The sequence below is a fragment of the Callorhinus ursinus genome, unplaced genomic scaffold (assembly GCF_003265705.2).
Source record: "Callorhinus ursinus isolate GAN/ISIS: 27379988/994484 unplaced genomic scaffold, GSC_fseal_2.0 scaffold4, whole genome shotgun sequence".
Lineage (NCBI taxonomy): Eukaryota > Metazoa > Chordata > Mammalia > Carnivora > Otariidae > Callorhinus > Callorhinus ursinus.
The window spans coordinates 6,773,119-6,791,985 of NW_027397066.1; the positions used below are offsets into that span (position 1 = coordinate 6,773,119).

Sequence of the window (18,867 nt, forward strand, 5' to 3'; positions counted from 1 at the left end):
AATGCTGAACAGGACAGGGCTCAGTAGCATGATTTGGAAACTTCTCTTTCCTTTCGCGTATACAGACACATTGGCAAAATGTAATGATGTAATTAGTTTGGACATTATGTTATAAAATGCATAGAAAATGCATAGAAATGTAAGATTGCTTAGAAAAGTAAGGGAACAGAATAATGAACATCTACATCTAGATTTCAGGGTTGTAATTATTTTTCTGTATTTCTGTTGCATATATAGGCACTGATTTTTGGGGGGTCCTGATTTGGACAAACCAGCTATAAAAGACATTGTGGGACTGTTGAAGGACATCTGAATTTTAAAAAGGCACCTCTGCAAAGTCCAGGACTCCTGGGAACACTTTAAGACCCAATGGTCCAGCCTCCCTTGCATTTTGCACATGGGGATTCTGGGCCCCAAACAAGGAAGAGCCCCAAAAGCCTCCAGGAGGCTGGCTTCTGCCTGCCCCTTTAGCTCCTACCCTAGGCTCCCTAAAAGGCATTCTGTGCTCCAACCGCATCACACATGCATTCCTGCAAACATTTCACAGATCTCAAGCCTCTGTGCCTTTGCTCTACCTTTAAAACAAAGCTGAGGCATCACCTCCTCCAGGAAGCCTTTCCTCACACCCTTCATCCACCCTACGTCCAAGGGTGGAGGTAGGTGAAGCAGAAGCCAGCACCCCCAGGAGTGGGTGGCACACAGACCTAATAGTCTAGGTCGGCAGAACCAAACCAAACCTGCAAACTAGCAGGGAGGTGTGAGGGCGGCCTGGGGAACTGCACCTGTAAAAGGAAATTCCAAAAGGGAAGTAAGTATTGCTAAGAGAGTCACTCAAAATGGGGTGGGGAGGATACCGAGGAAGCAGACCTATGGGCTTCTGTTTCAATTCTGGGAACACCATGAACTCTTGACTTTTGTCCATTATGACTTGCCAAATGCACATTGATGGCCTCTTGGAAGACCTCCTCTACTGGGAACTGAAATAGAGATAATGTAACACCCGTTAGCTACGGAGCCAATCCTGCATCAGGTGGTCCGCTAAGCGTTGTCAGCACCAATCACGATTCCTTCAAAACAAGTTACCCAACCCTGTGGGTTTTGCCTTCATAAGCCTGCACTCCCCGTTGCAAACCCGAGCACGATCTCAATCTCGGTCCTCTCTGTGCCTCCCACATCGCAAATCCTAAGACCCCAAATAAACGCTTTCGGTTGCTTTACAGCCTCTTCTTGATTGACATACCTACTGTCTTGATTCCAGATGAAAACAAAGGCCAATGGTGGATCTTAACCAACAGATACCCAAGTGACCTCTAGCTGTGATTAAAAGCCATAAACACAAAAAGAACATCAGGAAAATGTCTATGCATAAGGTCTCTCTGTGCCTCCTCGGGTTCCATGCAAAGGAATAAGCCCCTGAGATGTCTGAAGACCCCTCTCCTTGCCCTGCGCTCTCCCAGGACACTCCAGCAAGAACTGAACGCCCCGCGTTGTGACATTGTTTCTGTGTCTCTCCTCTCCCCCCCCTCGACGGCAGGGGCTGGTCTCACTCTCTCTATCCCTCTCCTAGACCCGCTGGCAAAGGTCTGGTACAGAACAGGCCTGCAAAGCTTTGCAGAATCGGGTACCATCCCGGCCAGGCGCTAGCCGCCGAAGATTTCCACGTGGCCGCAGCGCCCTCTGCCGGGCGCATCCCGCAGCCGCGGGGCACTCACCTGAGCGGGGGCGTTCACCACCGACAGGTTGTACCCGTAGAGGAAGGAGGAGCCGAAGGCGCCCACGAGAGATGCCACGATGAGCGAGCAGGACCAGTCCTGGGAAAGGAGAGGACAGCACGTCAGATCTGGCCGTCGGGCACAGAGCCAGGGGCCCACAGGGCGTACCTGGGCTGTCCCCTCGTCTGGGGAGGCCGTCCCTGAGATTTCCCAGGACGAGGATAGAAGTTTCTGGAGCCGGCCGGCAGCTGAGTTGCCCGTCCAGGTCCACCTGTGCAGGCAGGCGCCCTGGGCGAGTTGGGTCAGCCCCCGGAGCTCAGTTTGCTTCTGACTGCTGCAACAAATCAGTGACTGGCAGACCTAACGTCCTTAGCAGGTGCTTAGCAATCAGCCACATAGTACTATTTCAGTTGAATTTGGCCACTTTCTGAACCACACCGGAGCAAAAAGCAAAGCCAGACACAGCCGCCAGCATCTGGGGCTTACAAGAGGTCTGGGCCAGACATTGCTCAGAGCCCTTTCTGGATATTCTATCCGGGAATCCTTAGATCAGTACTATTTGATCCTGATGTGATTAGGTGAGGAAACGGGCACAGAGGTGTCCGTGCTGCTGTCCGGGGTGGGGGCTGGGGCCCATGCAGTCTGGCGCTGCACCACACTGCCTCTCCGTCTGGGAACGGGTCTCGGGGCCCGAGGCTGCCCCGCTGCACACGCGCTCACATGCGCGCGCGCGCAGCGCCGCACCTGCCGTTCCAGACGCAGCTGTCCAACCGCAGGCCACTGTGAGCCCCTCAGGCCAAAGGCCTACAGAGACATACAGGGCTCAGCCTGGAGAACGAGGCGTCTGCCTCCACGAATCCTGTCCTTCCGCCTCATCCAAGGATGGTCACAATCAGGACAGGGCCCTGGAGCGGAAGCATCTGGGCCCCTTGGCAAAAGCTGACCAGCCCGCAGGAGCTGGAGACAGGATGGGTTGCCATCCTAAGCTGGCCGGGGGAATATGGGCCAGTCTCCAGATGGAGGCGACCCAGGTGCTCTCGGAAGCCGCTTTCTGCTAGCCTGTAACGTGTGTGCACTTTGCAGGCCAGGCCCTCATAAAGCTCCAGGGGTACGGCGGCAAACAAAACAGACAAGGTCCACAGTTCCGGGAACTGAGCCAGTCAAACACTATTTGGAAGGGAAAGCAGGACCCCAATAGCCAATTCCCTGCTCTGCCCACCTCAGTAGTCTCCTCTAGCACGGGATGCAGTGCTGGACGTTCCGACTACTCAGCTGTGGGCACTGGAGCCAGTTTCTTGACCTTTCTGGGTCTCAGCTTGCCCAGCTGGAAAATGGATCTAAGAACCGCACAGCTGTCCAGGTTGTTGAACACTCACCGTGTTGCTGGGTGAGGATGTTTAGAATGTTGCATGCACACAGGAAGGGTCCAGAAAGCCTATTTACTCTTTTCTGCTTTCCCTCTGGCCCAGCCATACAGAATGGCTGTTGCCCAGGTCAGGTGCCAGGGTCTCCCTTGGCTTGGCCCATGCAGCTACGTACACCCGGAATTCTCCCTTCTAGAGACTTGTGTATCCAAGACCCATGACCAGTGTCCTTTCCTCTGAAAGCTCCATCTCCTCATGTTGACATTTGTCTATGATTCAGCTCTGTCCTACCCCGGCCTCTGCCACTTAGGACTGTAACCTTGGACGAGTTACATAGTTGCTCTGTGACTCAGTGTTCTTATCAGAAAATGCGGATGATAACAGACCCCACCTAACGGGCTGTTATGCTGAGTTAACACTGTGCCCGCGAGAGTTAGCAACAGAGGCCGGACAGTGGGCAAGGGTCTCACTTTTTGAGGGTGGGGGCTCTTGCTTCCAGGAACCAAGCCTGCTGCAGAGAAGGTAGTCAGGAAATGCTAGTGATCAGAGGGAGGTGAGAAAGGGGGTTTATAAGCCACCGGGATGGACATGGCCAGATGTGGGGCCAGAATCTTTTCCTGCAGTAAGAGGGGTCTGAACTGCATGGGATTCATCAATGGAACAGAAATGCACTTTGGACAAAATGCCCGTTCTCCATAGTCCCTTGTCCGCTGGGTCTTGGCTCAGATGTCACTCCTCCCGATGCCCTGGGCTGTCCCAGGCGGCCTTCTGTCCCTGGGCCCCCTTGCTTCCAGCCCTGGTCACTGTCCCCTTGTCTGCACCCATCAGAGGATAGAGAAGGGCAGGTGGGAGTCTCTCCCTGGAGCCCGGGCCCCCACTTGGCCAGCCGATGCCCACCCCCTCTCATCACCTGCCCCAGGGACAGAGGGTACCAGCTGTGGGGGCAGGGAAGGAAGAGGGGACGCTACCCAGCAGGTGCGAGGCCTCATTTCCTGAGCACAGCCACGTTGCCAGAGGAAACTGCAGCTCCAGAGCGGGAGCTGCATGGCCAAGGTCATGGGGACCAGGATGCCTGCACTCAAGGCAGGCTTCTCTGACCCAGGGCCCCAGGCCTTCCAGGCCGCAGAGGGAGTTAGGCACAGCCACCCACGCTGGGCCTCTGAGCCCCGTGGCAGGGTCCAGAGGCCGGTTTCTGTGTTTACCTTTCTGGTCCTCCTGCCTGGTGTCCCTCTCCGGGAGCGGCCACGCTCGGCAGCTCCTGCGCGAGCCCAGGCCCGGGAGTCCATGCTCCTCCGGCCCCGGGCTGTGCCAGGGCATCTCTGAGCAGGAGGCAGAGTCCACGAGGGGGCGGGGGCCCGGCAGGAAATGCGGCAGTTCTGTCTTGTCTGAACAGGAAACGGGCACCGTGGGCTTCCCCCCCACCCCACCCCCGTTCCCAGTCATAGCAGCAACCCAGCAGTCCTGGAAGGGCAACTTGCCTTCTCAGGAATCACCACCCAGGGCAGGGATTTTTCCTTTGGCACCTTTGATTTTCCCTCCCAACCGCGTGCAGCGAGGGAGCACCGGGCATGAAGCCAGGGTGCCTCCCAAAGGATCGGGACAGAAGGAACGTCACTGGTGGCAGGGGAAGCCTGCTGGCGTCCCAACCCTGCCTCTCTAACTGTGTCCTTAGCCAAGCCACTTTGCTTCTCTGAGCTACGGTATTTATGAGGGCAAAACGGATCCCTCCTGGACTGTCCATCCGTTAGTTATTCTGAGGCTCAACTAGACAACACATAGCTTCGAGCAGCATGTTGGACGTGGGCATGACTGCCCTGCAGCTCTCCAACAAATGAGGAGGCTCTGCATTTGGAAGAAAAAGGATCTGCCCCTCTTTTGGTCATTACTCTGTCCTGCTCACTCGGTGTTGGCTCAGGGAAGATCTCTTCCTTGCCCAACCCCGGGCTGGCTCAGGGAACGCATGAAGGGGGCAAGACCCCTCCATGCATACTTAATGTCATGAGAGTTGATTCACCACGTGGCCAGTTGGCCCCAGATGTCAGAGAAGTACCTTTAATCATGACAGGTTTAGGGCAGCCTGCCTCAGCCATTTGCTCCCAGACACAGAAGGCAGGTACCGAGGCCAGGGGGCGAAGGTATGTTTGGGGAATGCAGAACCCAGAGAAGGCTAGGGAGGTATCAAGTCCACCAAAAGAGACAAGAAGCAAGCAAACTAGGTTCAGTGGATCACAGACAATGAACCTGGGGCTGGATCATGGAAGACTCTCTGGAAGAGGTGATTCCTGAGTAAGCCTGGGGTAGGGGGGACGGGGGGGGGGATATGCAGGCAGAGAAGGGGCGTGGGGTGGGAGATCATGAGCCCAAACCCACGGGCATAGATGCTCTGGGGTATGTGGGAAAGCAGAATAATTGAGCATGGCTGGGGCCTGAGGTATGGGAAGGGGCGTGGGAGGGGACTGGACAACTGCCTCCCAGGGTCTTGGGGACACACACTGTACCGTCCTGATGGGGACTTTATGTTCATCCTCCTCTCCCCCTCCTTAGCTCAGGCCCTTCTGTGTATTCTCCCTGGCTCCTCATCGCTAACAGGGGGTCTCACCTGATTTCGCTAGAACTCAGACTGAGGCAGGTGATCTACCCCCCCCCACCCGCCATTTAAAATCGTTCCGTGCTTTCCCATTGGAGTTGAAAACTCAGTAGGTCCCAGGACCCAGGACAAATATGCAACTACATTTGGGTGTGAAGTGGGGAGTGGGGGCGGGGACACCCCCGCGCTGTGAAGGCTTCCCAAGTCAGCAAGCATTAAAGGCCCTGCCCGCCGAGCACAGCACGTCCACAAGCCAGCAGCGGGCTCCAAGTGTGGCCTTGAGCCCCTGTCAGAGCTGTCCCTGCACACCTCTCCTGCCTCAGCCTCCCTGATCCAACAACCTGCTGAATCTGAGCTCCAAGGCCAGAAGCCGGAGGGGATGCAGACTCCAGGGATGGCGGAAGACCAGCCGCCAGCCGCCTGCCTGGCCCGGGTCCGACCCTGTACCAGGTGCTGCCCCAGACCCTAAGACTGGACATGCGCAGACTTCACTTTTCCTTTTGGTCCCGCAGCCTGGAGGCGGTGCTTGGCCTGAAGAGTTCCTCTTATTGGTGGAGGTGGCTGCCCATAACTCCCCCCCCCCCCCCCCCCCCCCGGGGCCTGCCAACAGCGAAGGAACCCAGAGGGGAGCAGTGCCTTGCCCGAAGTCGCTCACCTGAGAGTAGACCCCGCTCAAGTTCCAGGCCAGTGCTCCAGCTATTTGGAGAGTGGCCTTCACGTTAACTGCACTGCCTTCCTTTGAATTTGAGCTTTTCAGGGTGACAAAATGGACAGCTCTACTTTCTGGGAAACCTTGGTGGAGGTGACACGAGCTGTCCCTTCCCGTTGCCACGGCTTAAAACCCAGGCACGGGTGGCGCACTGTCTGGGTTTGAGCCTCCGCTCAGCCAGTTAGGACCTGTGAGCCCTGGTGCAAGTCCCTCGGCCTCTCTGTGGCACAGGGTCCTCGTCTGTAACATGGGCATGATGGGGCCACCGCCTCATAGACATGTGGAAGATTCTGTGAGTTTATACTCGAAAAGCACGCCGAACCGTGGAAGCTAAAACATCAGCCAGCATACAGCAAGCATACAATAAATACTCACTAGTATGTTTTAAATCACCTTGTCCCCAGATAATGTGCTATATCTGGACCCAAATGCTCTCACCCTTTTCTAAATAAGTACCATCCTGTGTACTCTGCGTAGAAAGATCTGGGCCCCTCTAGGGAATTAGTGTCCTCCGCAGTAAAAGGGGAGGTCTGGAGCCAGGTTAATGTCACGGGACAATTGCTAAGGCCTGTGCCAGTGCTCAAGTTTGGTCTCTCGGTGATGAACATGATGCGTTGCACTTCCCTGGACCAGACAGCAGGTAACTGGGACTACTCATCACCCACGCACCCTCCTCCTGCGTCTCCTGGGTCACATCTACACTGCTTTGCCCTTGGCCAAATGTGTTCACGCCCATGATATCACCAGTCCTCCGGCAGGCGTCCGAGGAACTGCTAGGCCAACGTGACAGGGAAGAAGTGGAGTTTGCTTGGCCTGTGGCGCCGCGCTCTCCGGCAGACCCTGAGAAAGTTAACTCTATCAAGGATGTGGCCGTTAGACAAATGTTCCCAGATGTGCTGAGGCTGAGCCACAATCACCCTCTTCTGACACTGACTCCTGTATGCACACACCCACCCACCATTATTTATCGAGTACCTACCCCTGCCAGGTTCTCCTGGCCCGTGCTCAGGCTTGCCCTCTGGCTACCCACACCTGCTCATCGGTCGGCACTCCGCCCTCTCACCAGCTCCCCCCAAAGCTCCGCCGGGCCTCTCTCTGCCCCTCTGTGCTCTGTAGGCCACTCACAACTGCCCTGACTGTGATCATCCTTACTTACAAGTGTCTCTCCCCATGTGTGCCTTTCCCTCTGGACGGGAGCTCACCAAGGGCCGGGGCTGCGTGTGTCTGTTATGCCGTGAACTGTTTCCCCCTCCCCAGATTCATCTGGGGAAGTGTTAACCCCCAGCACCTCAGAAGGTGACTGTATTGGGGTACAGGGTCTTTAAAGAAGAGAGTGGGGTAAAATGAGATCACTAGGGTAGACCCCAATCCGATATGACCAGTGTCTTTATAAGAAGAGCATGGGACACAGACACATATAAAAGAAAGTCCATGTGAGGACGTGGGGAGAGGACAGCCGTCTACACGCCAAGGACAGAAGCCTCGGAAGGAACCAACCCTGCTGACATCCTTGATCTCAGACTCCAGCCTCCAGGACCGTGAGAAAGTAGATCTCTGTTGTTTAAGCCCCCCAGCTTGTGATGCTTTGTCACGGTGGCCTGAGCAGGCTAATCCAGCGTCCTGAGCCTCTTTGGATTCCCAGAGTTTTCTTCCCACCTCACTCAGGGAAGGGGCCAGGTCGATACTTCTGGAACTCAAACTGATGGTGTCCTGAAGCTAGAAAGTCAGCTTGGACAAGATGAAAATTTTCTACCAGGAAAGGAAAAAAAAGGGGGGGGGGTTTATTGAATATCATTTAAGCAGAATGATTGAGATGACAATATCACTTCCTTCGTGACACCAAATGCCTAGACAGCAGAGCCTTGACTCTACCTCATAGGAGTGTGTCCTTGGAGGGAATGACTGTTTATTTAACGTGACTCTGCCACATCCCTGGATGACCCGAGGAGGTGGCTGGACCCTCCTTAAACCTCTGTTTCACACCTCTGGGTGGGGACAATCACTCATAGCCTGCCAGTTCCACAATTCCCTGGAGGTTTGATAAATACACTTGTGTTGATCTTTGTCCGGCTAAATAACGTTTATTAAAAATATGGACAGATTTTCTTCTGAGTCCTGGTTGCTTCTGCTGCCATCACAGGAGATGAGGCACAAAGGGACCAGGGTTCGAGACCACTCCCCCCGAAACTAGCTACGTAGCCTTGGACAAGTGGCTTCATCCCTGTCTGAGCCGCAGTTCCTCGCCTGCAAAATGAGGGTGGTGATGTCTTCACTGTGGTATGGCCAAGAGAACCGAAGGAGAGACCCGGGTAAAGGCCCCACACAGAGCAGGTGCTGTCTGGCTTTGGTTTTTGAGTCTGGTTTAAAAGAAGGTGCAAGGATCCCTGAGGAGTCAGGGCCTCTCTGGCGCAGGTGGACTGGGCCTTGTGGTGGGGTAGGGGATGGGTTTCAGCGTATCCTCAAGGACAGCGACATCCTCACTCTCACACAGCAGTGTGTCCCCTCATTGCAAAATGACCTTTGGAGTGGAGACCCCCCCCCGCCAGGTCCTAAAGACCACCAGCAGATGAAAGAGTCATCATCAACCAGAGTACAATACGATCAGTGGCCTATGCCTCGTAGCACATGCTTTCCCGTTCACCCGGCAACTTGCCGCACACCGTTGCTTCTATCCTCTGCTCTCTCTTCTCCACCTGACCTCGCCTCCATCTACATCTCCTGGGGAGCAGCGAGGGGGCCGGGAGGGAGTGCCCCAGCGCCACCAGAACAGGGAGAGATAAGGAAACCAGGACTGACCAATTTCTTTCTCGCCAAATCACTTTCTTTGGAATCTGCTGAGTCCTTTTCACTGCACTTCATGGTTTATTTTTCAAATTTTGGACTGGGTTTCCTTGTTCCTGAAAAAGAGAAAAAAAAGGAAGAAGTCATTAGATACTTGCTGTCCCGATGGGTAATTAGGGAAGGTGGCCCCAAAATGGGGGGGGGGTTGCCTGGTGAGGACATGAGGACCGCGGTGCCCAGCCCCCGTGGGGACCCATGCATCTCCATGCTCCTCTCTGGCCTCATGTCTCCATCTGCAGGATGCGGGACGGTGGGGCTGGATGACTTCTGCGTTTCCCACACTTGCTGTGTTGCTTATTAAATACAGGCCCCCTCCCCAAAACATTCTCATTCAGATGGTCATTCTTATGGCAGGGAAGATCTTGGAAACACCAAAATTTCTGCCCCCAAGATGTGAAAAGAAAAGCAGTGTAAATTAAAACCAAGTGCTAATCTTCCCTGTCAAATCGGAACAAGTCACCAAAATGGTAACCGAAATCACTGGCAGGACAGAAGTAGAAAAATGTGCAGCTTCTCTGGAGTTTGGAAATAAGTTTCCAGAGCCATAAAAATATGTAGGCCCTTTGGCCCAACTACTCCATCTATGAAAAGTTATCAGAGAGCAGTAATAAAGAATGTGCACGAAGATTTCAGCCTGAGATGGTTAACAAATGGGTATTCACAATAGAAAAAAAATCTAACAGGAAAGTTTAAATAAGTTGTGCTACATCCATATATGGAAACTCATGTAGCATTTAAAAACTATGTTAAAGAATATTTAACGTCATGGGAAAATGCTCATAATCTTACTTGACAAACAGAGAAAGATCTAAAAAAGAATATCCATTAGCATTAAAAACAGAGGTACTTGCTAATAAATCCATGCTATCATATGAGGACTTAAACTATGCCCGTGTGTTTTTCTCATATAAAATAAAGATTTTTTTTTTTAGATGTTGGTACATTAAGTTATTTATTCCACAATTATTCGTTAAGCCCGTAATACCTAGGTAAGAGCAAGACAGACCTTGCCCTGCCCTCATGGAGCTTCCATTCTAGAAGAGCCCGTTTGAGAAGAGCGTACAGAGTGCTCCCGGGGCACGGGGAAGGCAGGAGGACAGAAGGAGCCTGGGCTGCCGGGATGAGCAAAGGACACATCACATATTTATGTGCGGCGAAAATAGACTCCCTGGAAGTGGCAAAACAGAACAGTTTCTACTTGGCCGTGGTATTTTAGTCCATTTCTGTCTGGTTGGTTTTCCTCTGCTTTTCCAATTTTTGACACAGACACAGACACACACACACACACACCTCACTTCTATAACTAGAAAAGCAAGTTTTAAAAAATCGCTTTAAATTTAAAAAAACTTTTAAATCAGTCCTTAAGGTGTCAAGTAGCCAAGCAGGCATAAAAAATACAATTCTGGAACAATATTTAGTTCTGATAGGATGACGGGTTCTGCAATCCAGAAGTCATTTGAGCTGGCCTGACAGGAGTGTTGGTTGGTGAGCTTCTGTGGGCAGCCCTCGAGGGGGACATCTGAGGCCCTCCCCTGAGGGACCCTGCCTGTCTCAGCCCAGCACACACCCCGGGATACTCCAGCCCACTGGACCTCCCTCTTCAGGCCATTCTCATCCTTGTGTTCCTTTGGCTGCCCCTTAGCCTAGAATGCTTTTCCTCCTCCCCGTGCACAGAAGGAAGTGATTCAGTTTTTCCAGATGCAACAAACAGCCACGCAGAGGAGGTGAGCCTGGAAGGTGAGACTCTGTGTCTCACCCTACAGAGACCACCACGGAGCTGACAATGACTTCATCGGCCCCGAGACATCATGTCCCCGGTGAGAAGCTGCCCACAGGCACGACACAGGGCCAGGTGCAGACAGCGTGCACCCCAGGTGGCATGGGGCCATGAGTTCAAACCCCAGCCCTAGAGCTTACTAGTTGTGTGACTTGGGGCAAGTTGCTTAACCTCTCTGTACCTCTGTTTCTTTATATGTTGAGTGAGGAAGAATAACAGGACATATCTCACAGGGCTTTTGTGAAGATCAAATGAGTCCGTGTATATGAAGCACATAATAAATGCTAAATGTTCACCATCATCACCGGACTCCCAGCAAATGGTCTCTGTGGAGCACAGATAAGGCATTCATTTGTCAGGGTCCTCGTGGGATACCATTCTAAGACGGTGTCTGAGAACTGGTTACGCGGAAAAAGGAGGGGGAGCCATTTGGCGTATGAGTAGAGAACCCTCAACTGCCTCAAAATAATTCTCAAAGGTTTAAATAGAACAATGAATAAATAGAACATAGTATAAATAGAAGCTCTGGGCATGAGGTTCTAAAACCCTGTCTTTTCAATCTGCAGTAATAATACAGAAATTGCTGCTGATGCAATCTCACACTCTGCTGGTGTCCACTAGTGTGGCCATGCCACTTCTTAAAAGTTCCAAGTGCGCTCTACCCATTGATGAGCAGCCCGGTCCCCAGCCCCCAGGGTGCCCCCCTGCCTCAGCCCAGCAGCTACAGGGTTAACGCCTACATAGTGATGCACAAGACTCTGCTCCTAGCATCTGATTGCCGCCCCTCCACGCCGCCTCGGCTGTACCTGGGGTTAAATATTTAGAAAACCGCCTCTGCTACTGATAATAAAACTTTCACGGGTACCATGTGTCGATAGGCGATGGCCAACCATGCTGGAAATAAAGTAAGCAAGCCTTGGAGGAGTATCTTTACCCGCCCAACCTGTCACAGAGGGTGGATCTGGACCTAGACAGCTTCAGGTCACATCGCTGCTCAAAAGCCTGTGTTGGGTGGAAGGATGGACGGACGGAGGCCAAGAAAACGCAGGGCTGACATCAGTACACCACAGAACGTCAGCATACAGCACAGGTGGACCTGCTCTCCCAAAGCTGGCTCATGCAAGCGGGAGGCCACCTCCCTCGAAATGCCTGCAGGTGCTGCCTTGCGTGCGGTCCAGCCCCTGGCTGACAGCTCTCCACGGGAAACGCCACACACTTCCAGCTCCCCCCACGTTTTTGATTGAGTAATACTTGGCTGTGACTTTATTCTTAATTTTCAGGGTGAAGCCTCTGCTGACTTCGGCATGGAGCTAAAGCTAACTCTAAAACAACACATTGAAAAGGAATGTGGAAAATAGAGCAGAGCTGAGAGAGAGAGAGAGAGAGAAGGAGAGAAAGAAAAAAAGAAACAGAAGGAGAGGGAGGGAGGATGGGGGCAGGCGGAAGATTGCTGGATTGGTAGCCATCCGAATGATTGCCTTAGCCGTGATCACTCATAACCGTTTCATTTTTAGGTTAACATTTATCAAACACCATGCTAAGCACTTCGTGTACATTTTCTCTCTTAATCTTCACCAAATTGATTTTCAAATCCCTCACTTTTCAATTCCCTTATTCCAGCTGCTTGGTGAGAGTCTCACAGGCTCTTGAAATCATCCCTAAAGCTAATCCAAGTCTGTGAGCATAACTCACCTGGCTCCTGGAGCTTCCCTTGCCTGTTACAGTTTAAAGAGCAAAGAGCATATGCTTCCTAGATAACTCAGCTCCCCATATAATCCAATATAAGCCTGGGAAATTGTCAAAGAAAGCAACATTAACGATTAAATGGCACCAGCTGTTACTGTAAACATTCCGTGAAGCCTCTCTCCACGGGCCGAGAGATAAATGATTAACAGCGAACTACCGAGGACTAGCTCAGCTTATCAGAAACGTGCCAGGTGAGGGTCAACAAGTTCTGGACCAGAGTCAAAGGCAGAGGTATTCCCGGCTGATTCCCCAGAGAAGCCACTGCTGATTATGGGACTGACCTTCCTGGGTGTTGGAGGGCTTGTTGCTAGCCTGAGGGTGTGTGGCCAGCACGGGACCAGCCTGCCCAGGTGGCGGTGAGGTTTCGGTGACATGACACACAACAAGCTATAAAGCAGGACACAGATGGGTGCACGTTGATCGGGTCCTAAGCCCAAATGAGCAGGATGAAGGGTTTACGCTTGCTACTCTGTTGTTGTAGGAGTACAATCAGCCCCATGAGAAATACGTGAGAGCCGTCGACTCTGAGATGCTGTACCCATGGCATTGCTCTTGTTATTCTAGGAACACCACAGTGTCCTCCTGACCTGTCCCTCTAGCACGAAAGAGATGCCCACGTGCGAATCCTACTCTGTCTTCAGGACTCTGAGATAAATGGAGGGCTGGAGTGGTGCAGAGATGCGAGGGACAGAGGTGAGGAATCCGAGAGCATGGCTGGGCGGCACGGGGCAAGATCCAAGGTCAGCCAAGGGCACCCACAGCCTCCTCCTGACCAGTTCACAGAGAGAGCCGATGGTGTGGGAAGTGAAAATGGGCTCCTGGGAGTCCCACCCACCATGGAAATGGGACTCTGTGCCTGGTTCAGGCACGTGCTTAGGTCCTGGGAGATAGCACCGTTTGGGGAACCCGGAAAAGCGCATCCAATTCCCTTGGCATCAATTCAGAGCACCCAGGCAACCTGCTCATGGCTAATCCCATTTCCCCAGTTTCCCAAACTTGAGGTTGACAAAAGGGTGGCCTGGAGAGCAGGAAGAACTCACTTGATCCCTGCGAAGCATCTACGACAGGTGTTTTTACCAACCAACCTCCATGTCCGACACAACTTGCACACCAGGAAGATGACATTTCTGTGCCCGGGGTGATTTCAGCTCTGCCTAAGGAAACGCAGACACACCTGGGCAGTGCGCTTGCTCCCCCAGGCTTTTCAAAGCTTCCGCAATTATCCAGCTGGTGCCTAGCCCTTTCTTTCCCCGATCAGTCACCCGACCTCTCTCTTGACATCTTTTTAGCTGCAGCAGATCATTCTCAATGCCAGGATGATTCAACCATTGGTTTAACAGCATCTGGATAGATAGTATAACAGGATGACTAAGAGCCTGGGATCCAGACCTCGAATCCCAGCCTGCCACTCCCCAGCCACGCCACATGGGGCAAGTCACCCGTCTGCAAGGTGGGGATTAGGGAGTGCTCATCTCAGGATCATGTCATACAGACCAAACGAGATGCTGCTCTTGGAACTGCCTGCTGCGTAGCAAGGGCCCAGTATTGCTATTGTTTTGGGAAGTCTCTTTGTTGATCCTTATTTTTCTTCTTGTTTATTCATTTATTCTTTTTCAAGTGTTTATGGAGCACCTACTATGTGGCCAACATAGTGCCAGATACTGAGACAGCTGCAGAGAAGGGTAAACCTATTACTTCCATTGGGTAATTCACAATCGGGTCAGAAGGATGAGCCGTTAGAAGGAACCTGCATTTAGTAAGCACCTACTGTGTGCCAGGCACTGGTTACGCACAGCCTCATTTAATCCTAAGAGCAGCCACTAAGTGTTTGTTAGTTCCACTCTATGGCCAAGCATACTGGGGTTCCGCGGTCATCCCACTTGCCTAAAGCACCACAACTTGTGGATGAGAACTGACGTTTAAGGCAAGACCATCCATTCCACCCCCTGCCCGCCCTCTGTTCACTGCTGCTCTGCGGGGGGGAAGCCTCTCAACAGAGCGAGCCTCGGGACCTTGGTGTCTACACATTTTTCTCTTTCTTTTGGCAGTGCAGCATCCAAAAAGACTTCTTACTTTGGAGGGTCTGCCTTATGGGTCTTGTGGGCACATCCCTCTCACCTTCTCAAGGGTCTTCCAGCAATTATCCTGTTTCCCTTCAGCATCATCAATTTCTCCTTCTCCACTGGATCTTTCTAGGCTAGATACAAAGGTGTCTTAACATCACCAACTAAAAAACAAAAACTAAATTAAGAAGTGTTGGAGAGGGGGCAGCTGGGTGGCTCAGTCAGTTGAGCGCCTGACTTGGTTTCGGCTCAGGTCATGATCTCAGGGTCATGAGATGGAGTCCCGTGTCAGGCTCTGCACTCAGCAGGGAGTCTGCTTCCTCCTTCTCCCTTGCCCTCTGCCCCTCCCCCTCCTCACTCTCTTAAATAAATAAATAAATAAATAAATAAAATAAATCTAGAAGCGTTGGTGAGGATGTGGAGAAACTAGAGCCCTCCTACATTGTCAGTGGGGATGTCACTGCTTCAGCAACTGTGGGAAACAGTTTGATGGTTTCTAAAAGCTCACACATCAAATTACCTTGGGACCCAGCAATACAATTCCTGGGTATATACCCTGGGAATTGAAAGCAGGTGTTCAAACAGAACTTGTACTTGAATGCTCGCAGCAGTGTTATGTACAGTAACATTGGGAAAGAGTCCCAATGTCCATTAGTTAATGAATGGATACACAGTTATGGTCTATCCACACCTGAATTACTCATTCATAAAGGAATGAAGTCCGGAGACATGTTTACAGTGTGGAAGAACCTCGAAAACCTTACGCTGAGGAGAAAAAGCTGGACACAAATAGTCACCTGTTTCATGATTCCATTTAGGTGGAATGTGCAGAAAAGGCAGATCCAGAGAGGCTGAAAGCTGACTAGTGGTTGCGACGGGGGGGCTGGGGGAGGTGGCCAATGGGAAGCCAATATTTAATGGGTTTGTTTTGGGGGAGATGAAAATGTTTTCGAGCTAGACAGAGGTGTTGGTTACACAACACTGTGAATGTAGAAAATGGTTAATTTTATGTTAAGTGAAGTTCACCTAATTAGGAAAAAAAAACTTCCTTTGACTCCATGACCTTCTGTTATCACCCCATTTCCTTGCTCTTTGTCACAGCTAAACTGTCCCAGAGGATTCACTGTCTCCACTCTGCACTTCCTTCGTCTGCTCCAGCAGAGGGTTTTGACTCATCACACCACTCAAGTTGCTCTTACTGAGGACATCAATCATCCAAAGTCACTAGTCAATTCCCTATAACCCCCCAGCAGCTTTGACGAAGGTGACCACTCCTCTTCCTTCTGGGTCCTTCTAGAAACTTCCTTGTCCTGTCTTCCAGTCAACATGCTGGCCTGGTTTTCCCTCAGCGGCTCCTCCTTCCCTGCGAGGCCACCGAGGGTGGAGGCTCCCAGGACTCCGCCTTTGCAAAGGCCTCCTCTCTGCTCTGCCCACACTCTCGTCCTGGTTGACCTCCTCCAGACTCGTCCCCAGCCTTCAGCCCACCCATATGAAAACTGAACTTCTGTCACCCCTGCCCAGTTCCCCTCTTCCATCAGGCCTCCCCTCATCCAGCCCCCTCCCAGTTCCCAGGCCAAAAAGCAGACTCCTTCCTCCCTCTGAATTCCCTCCTGGTGCCTGTCCAAATAATGACAGCCCTCACCACCTCGGCTCCCGGTTACATCCCGGGCAGATGGCACATCTCTCCCCGGACCCTGTCCGCACAGCCTCCGGACGGCTGCCCGACTCCTCAACCCCCGCCCCCTTCCGCAGGTGCCCTCCATCCAGGGGCGGCCAGAGTGACATCCTCGGCAAACACCCAGCCCTCGGGACCCACTCTGCTTCCAGACTCCGGTGAGTTTCCTAGAACCGGTCCTGACGTGCCATTCCCTGCTCCCAGAGTCAGACCCTCCTCCTCGGTCATCCAAGTGACAGAAGAGGGAGGGGTTGGCCCCTCCCGACCTGGGTTCCAGCTGTGGGACTTAAGGTCGGGGAGGGCCCCGGTCACAAAGGCCCATGTCCGCCTCTCCAACCTGTCGCTCCGCTCTCTCCTTCGGCCTCCACATACCCCTCACCCGGGCCTTCTCCCTTCCTCCCAAACACCCAGGTTCTCCCACCTCGGGGCCTTTGGACCTGCTGCTCCTTCTGCCCTGAGATCAGTCCCCAGACCACCGTAGGGCTGCTTCACTCCCGTCCTGCAGGTCTTAGCTCGCACATTTCCTCAGAAAGGCTCTCTCTCACCACCCTGCCTAAACCAAACCCACCCAACCCCAAGTGGGCCTGCCTGCCTGTCTGTGTGTCTGTCTCTCCCTGCCTCCCTTCCTGAGTCCCCCTCCTTCTCCCTGTCCGCTCCCAATCTCTCCTTCCTTCTCTCTTTCTCCCTCTTTCATTACCTTTTATTTTCTTCAACATATTTAATACCTGACGTTCTCTTTTTTGTCTGTTTGTTTTGGGGCTCTTGTCTTTTCTCCCTGGCAGGATGCAACTCCGTGGGGGTGGGTGGGGGGTGGGGTGGGCAGACACCTTGTCTCTTATCACTGCTGTCATCCCAGTGCCCAGACACAGTCCAGCACGTAGTAGGCACTTCATGCGTATTTGGTGACGAACGGATCGGAGAAGCCACAGTGCCCGCTGAGCTCTCTCTTGCTCGCAGAAAACCCTGGCGAGAGTGCTCAGCCTAGACTTCCTGCCAGGGGGGCCCGTCAGCCCGAGTCTGACCCAGAGCCGCGGGCGCTGCGGGGGGAGTGCAGTATTCTCTAGCAGGAGTCAGGGGGCAACGGCACGCAGTGTCCCGCAGTGGGGGGGGGGGCCAGGGACCTCCTAACCAGGTGGTTTTCTTGCTGCCTGCTTCCCACATTTTCTGCATATTTCCAGAACCTGGATGCACAGTCTCTCCGTGGATGCCTATGGCATGTTTGCTTGGTATCATTTTGGGTCTGTCTGGAGCCCTCAGGGAACTCTTACTCTGACTCACAAGCCCTCAAGGAGAAGCATGGACAGATCTCTGCTTGGTTTAATCACCCTTTTGAAGTAAGTTGGAAAAGGAACTCGTTTAAAAAAAAAACAAAACAAAAAAATGGAGTGGAATGTCTGAAGATTCAGACCCTCCGCCTGGCTCATGAGCTTGGTTTAGGTGGGAAGAGCAAGGCTCTGGTGCCCACTGTGACTGTCCCCAGCCAGCCGTGTGACCTTAAGCAATTCGGCTACCCGCCGTGAGCTCAGCTTCCTTGCCTGCATCATAAACACGACAGCATGTCCCTATGAGGGGATCAATAATGTATGAACCTAATACTCAACCCCTGGCAGAGACTTGTCAATTGTACCCATTTTTAACACTTAGAAGTCAACCACTGATGACATTCAGAGGGTCCAATAAATATTTATACTTAGCTGTTCATTCAGAGTTTCTCTCGGGTTCTTGTTCAGCTTGACCAGAGTTGACAAACAAGAATGGAGCAGGTCCCCAGGAATTCGTGATCTCCAGGGAGACTCGGCACGTGGCCCGCCGATGTCAAAGGAAGGGCTGTGGGCCAGGCGCCAGTTGGCTTGGATCTTCCTGAGACTCAGAAGTGCTCATCCGAGCTGCTGCTGGGTTCTCTCCCGCCTCTCTGGCCGCCTTCCACACGCTCTTCCTTGGGGCCGCCTCCTCCTTCCTTGGGGCCTCCTCACCGTGCGCTGGCTTCCTGGGTGGCTCTGATCCCCTGCGTGCTGACGACTCCCACGGTTCCATCCCAGCCCAGGTGTCCTACGTTCCGGGCCAGCCCACATCCCGGGACGTCGGCACTTGGACGTCTGCACTTGGGGACTAAAAGGAGCCTCAGAATTAAGGTGGCCCGGTGAAGCCGGTGAAGCGGCCAGGTCAGTTCCTAGCTGAGCAAGCACCTGGAGGGCGTCATGCGTCTGGGGCCAGGGCGGGCCCCTTGGGCTGCGCGCAGCCAGCACACTCCAGTGACTAACCAGCATCTCCGACTCACCCAGGTCCGCAGCCTGCCACCCTCCCCTCTCCTCCCACCCCAAACTAGCTCCTCCACAGTCTTCCTGTCCGGGCGAGTGGCATCGCCGTCCCACCCGCTGCCCACACCTGCCTCA

General features: G+C 53.0%; 1 protein-coding gene across 3 annotated transcripts in view; it reads right to left on the reverse strand.

The window, feature by feature from the left end:
- SLC2A9 (solute carrier family 2 member 9) overlaps positions 1-18,867 on the reverse strand; it is a 228,784-nt gene that overhangs the window by 187,033 nt on the left and 22,884 nt on the right. The window contains exons 2-3 of one of the 3 annotated variants that reach the window (XM_025887600.2): positions 9,169-9,269; positions 1,713-1,811 (exon numbers count right to left, since the gene is read on the reverse strand). In XM_025887600.2, the coding sequence (XP_025743385.1) occupies positions 1,713-1,811; positions 9,169-9,231 (162 nt within the window). In that variant the 5' untranslated portion in view covers positions 9,232-9,269. Of the gene's footprint in view, positions 1-1,712; positions 1,812-4,278; positions 4,424-9,168; positions 9,270-18,867 lie in introns of those variants that run through there. The other 2 variants (XM_025887599.2, XM_073891428.1) reach the window with 2 other exon arrangements.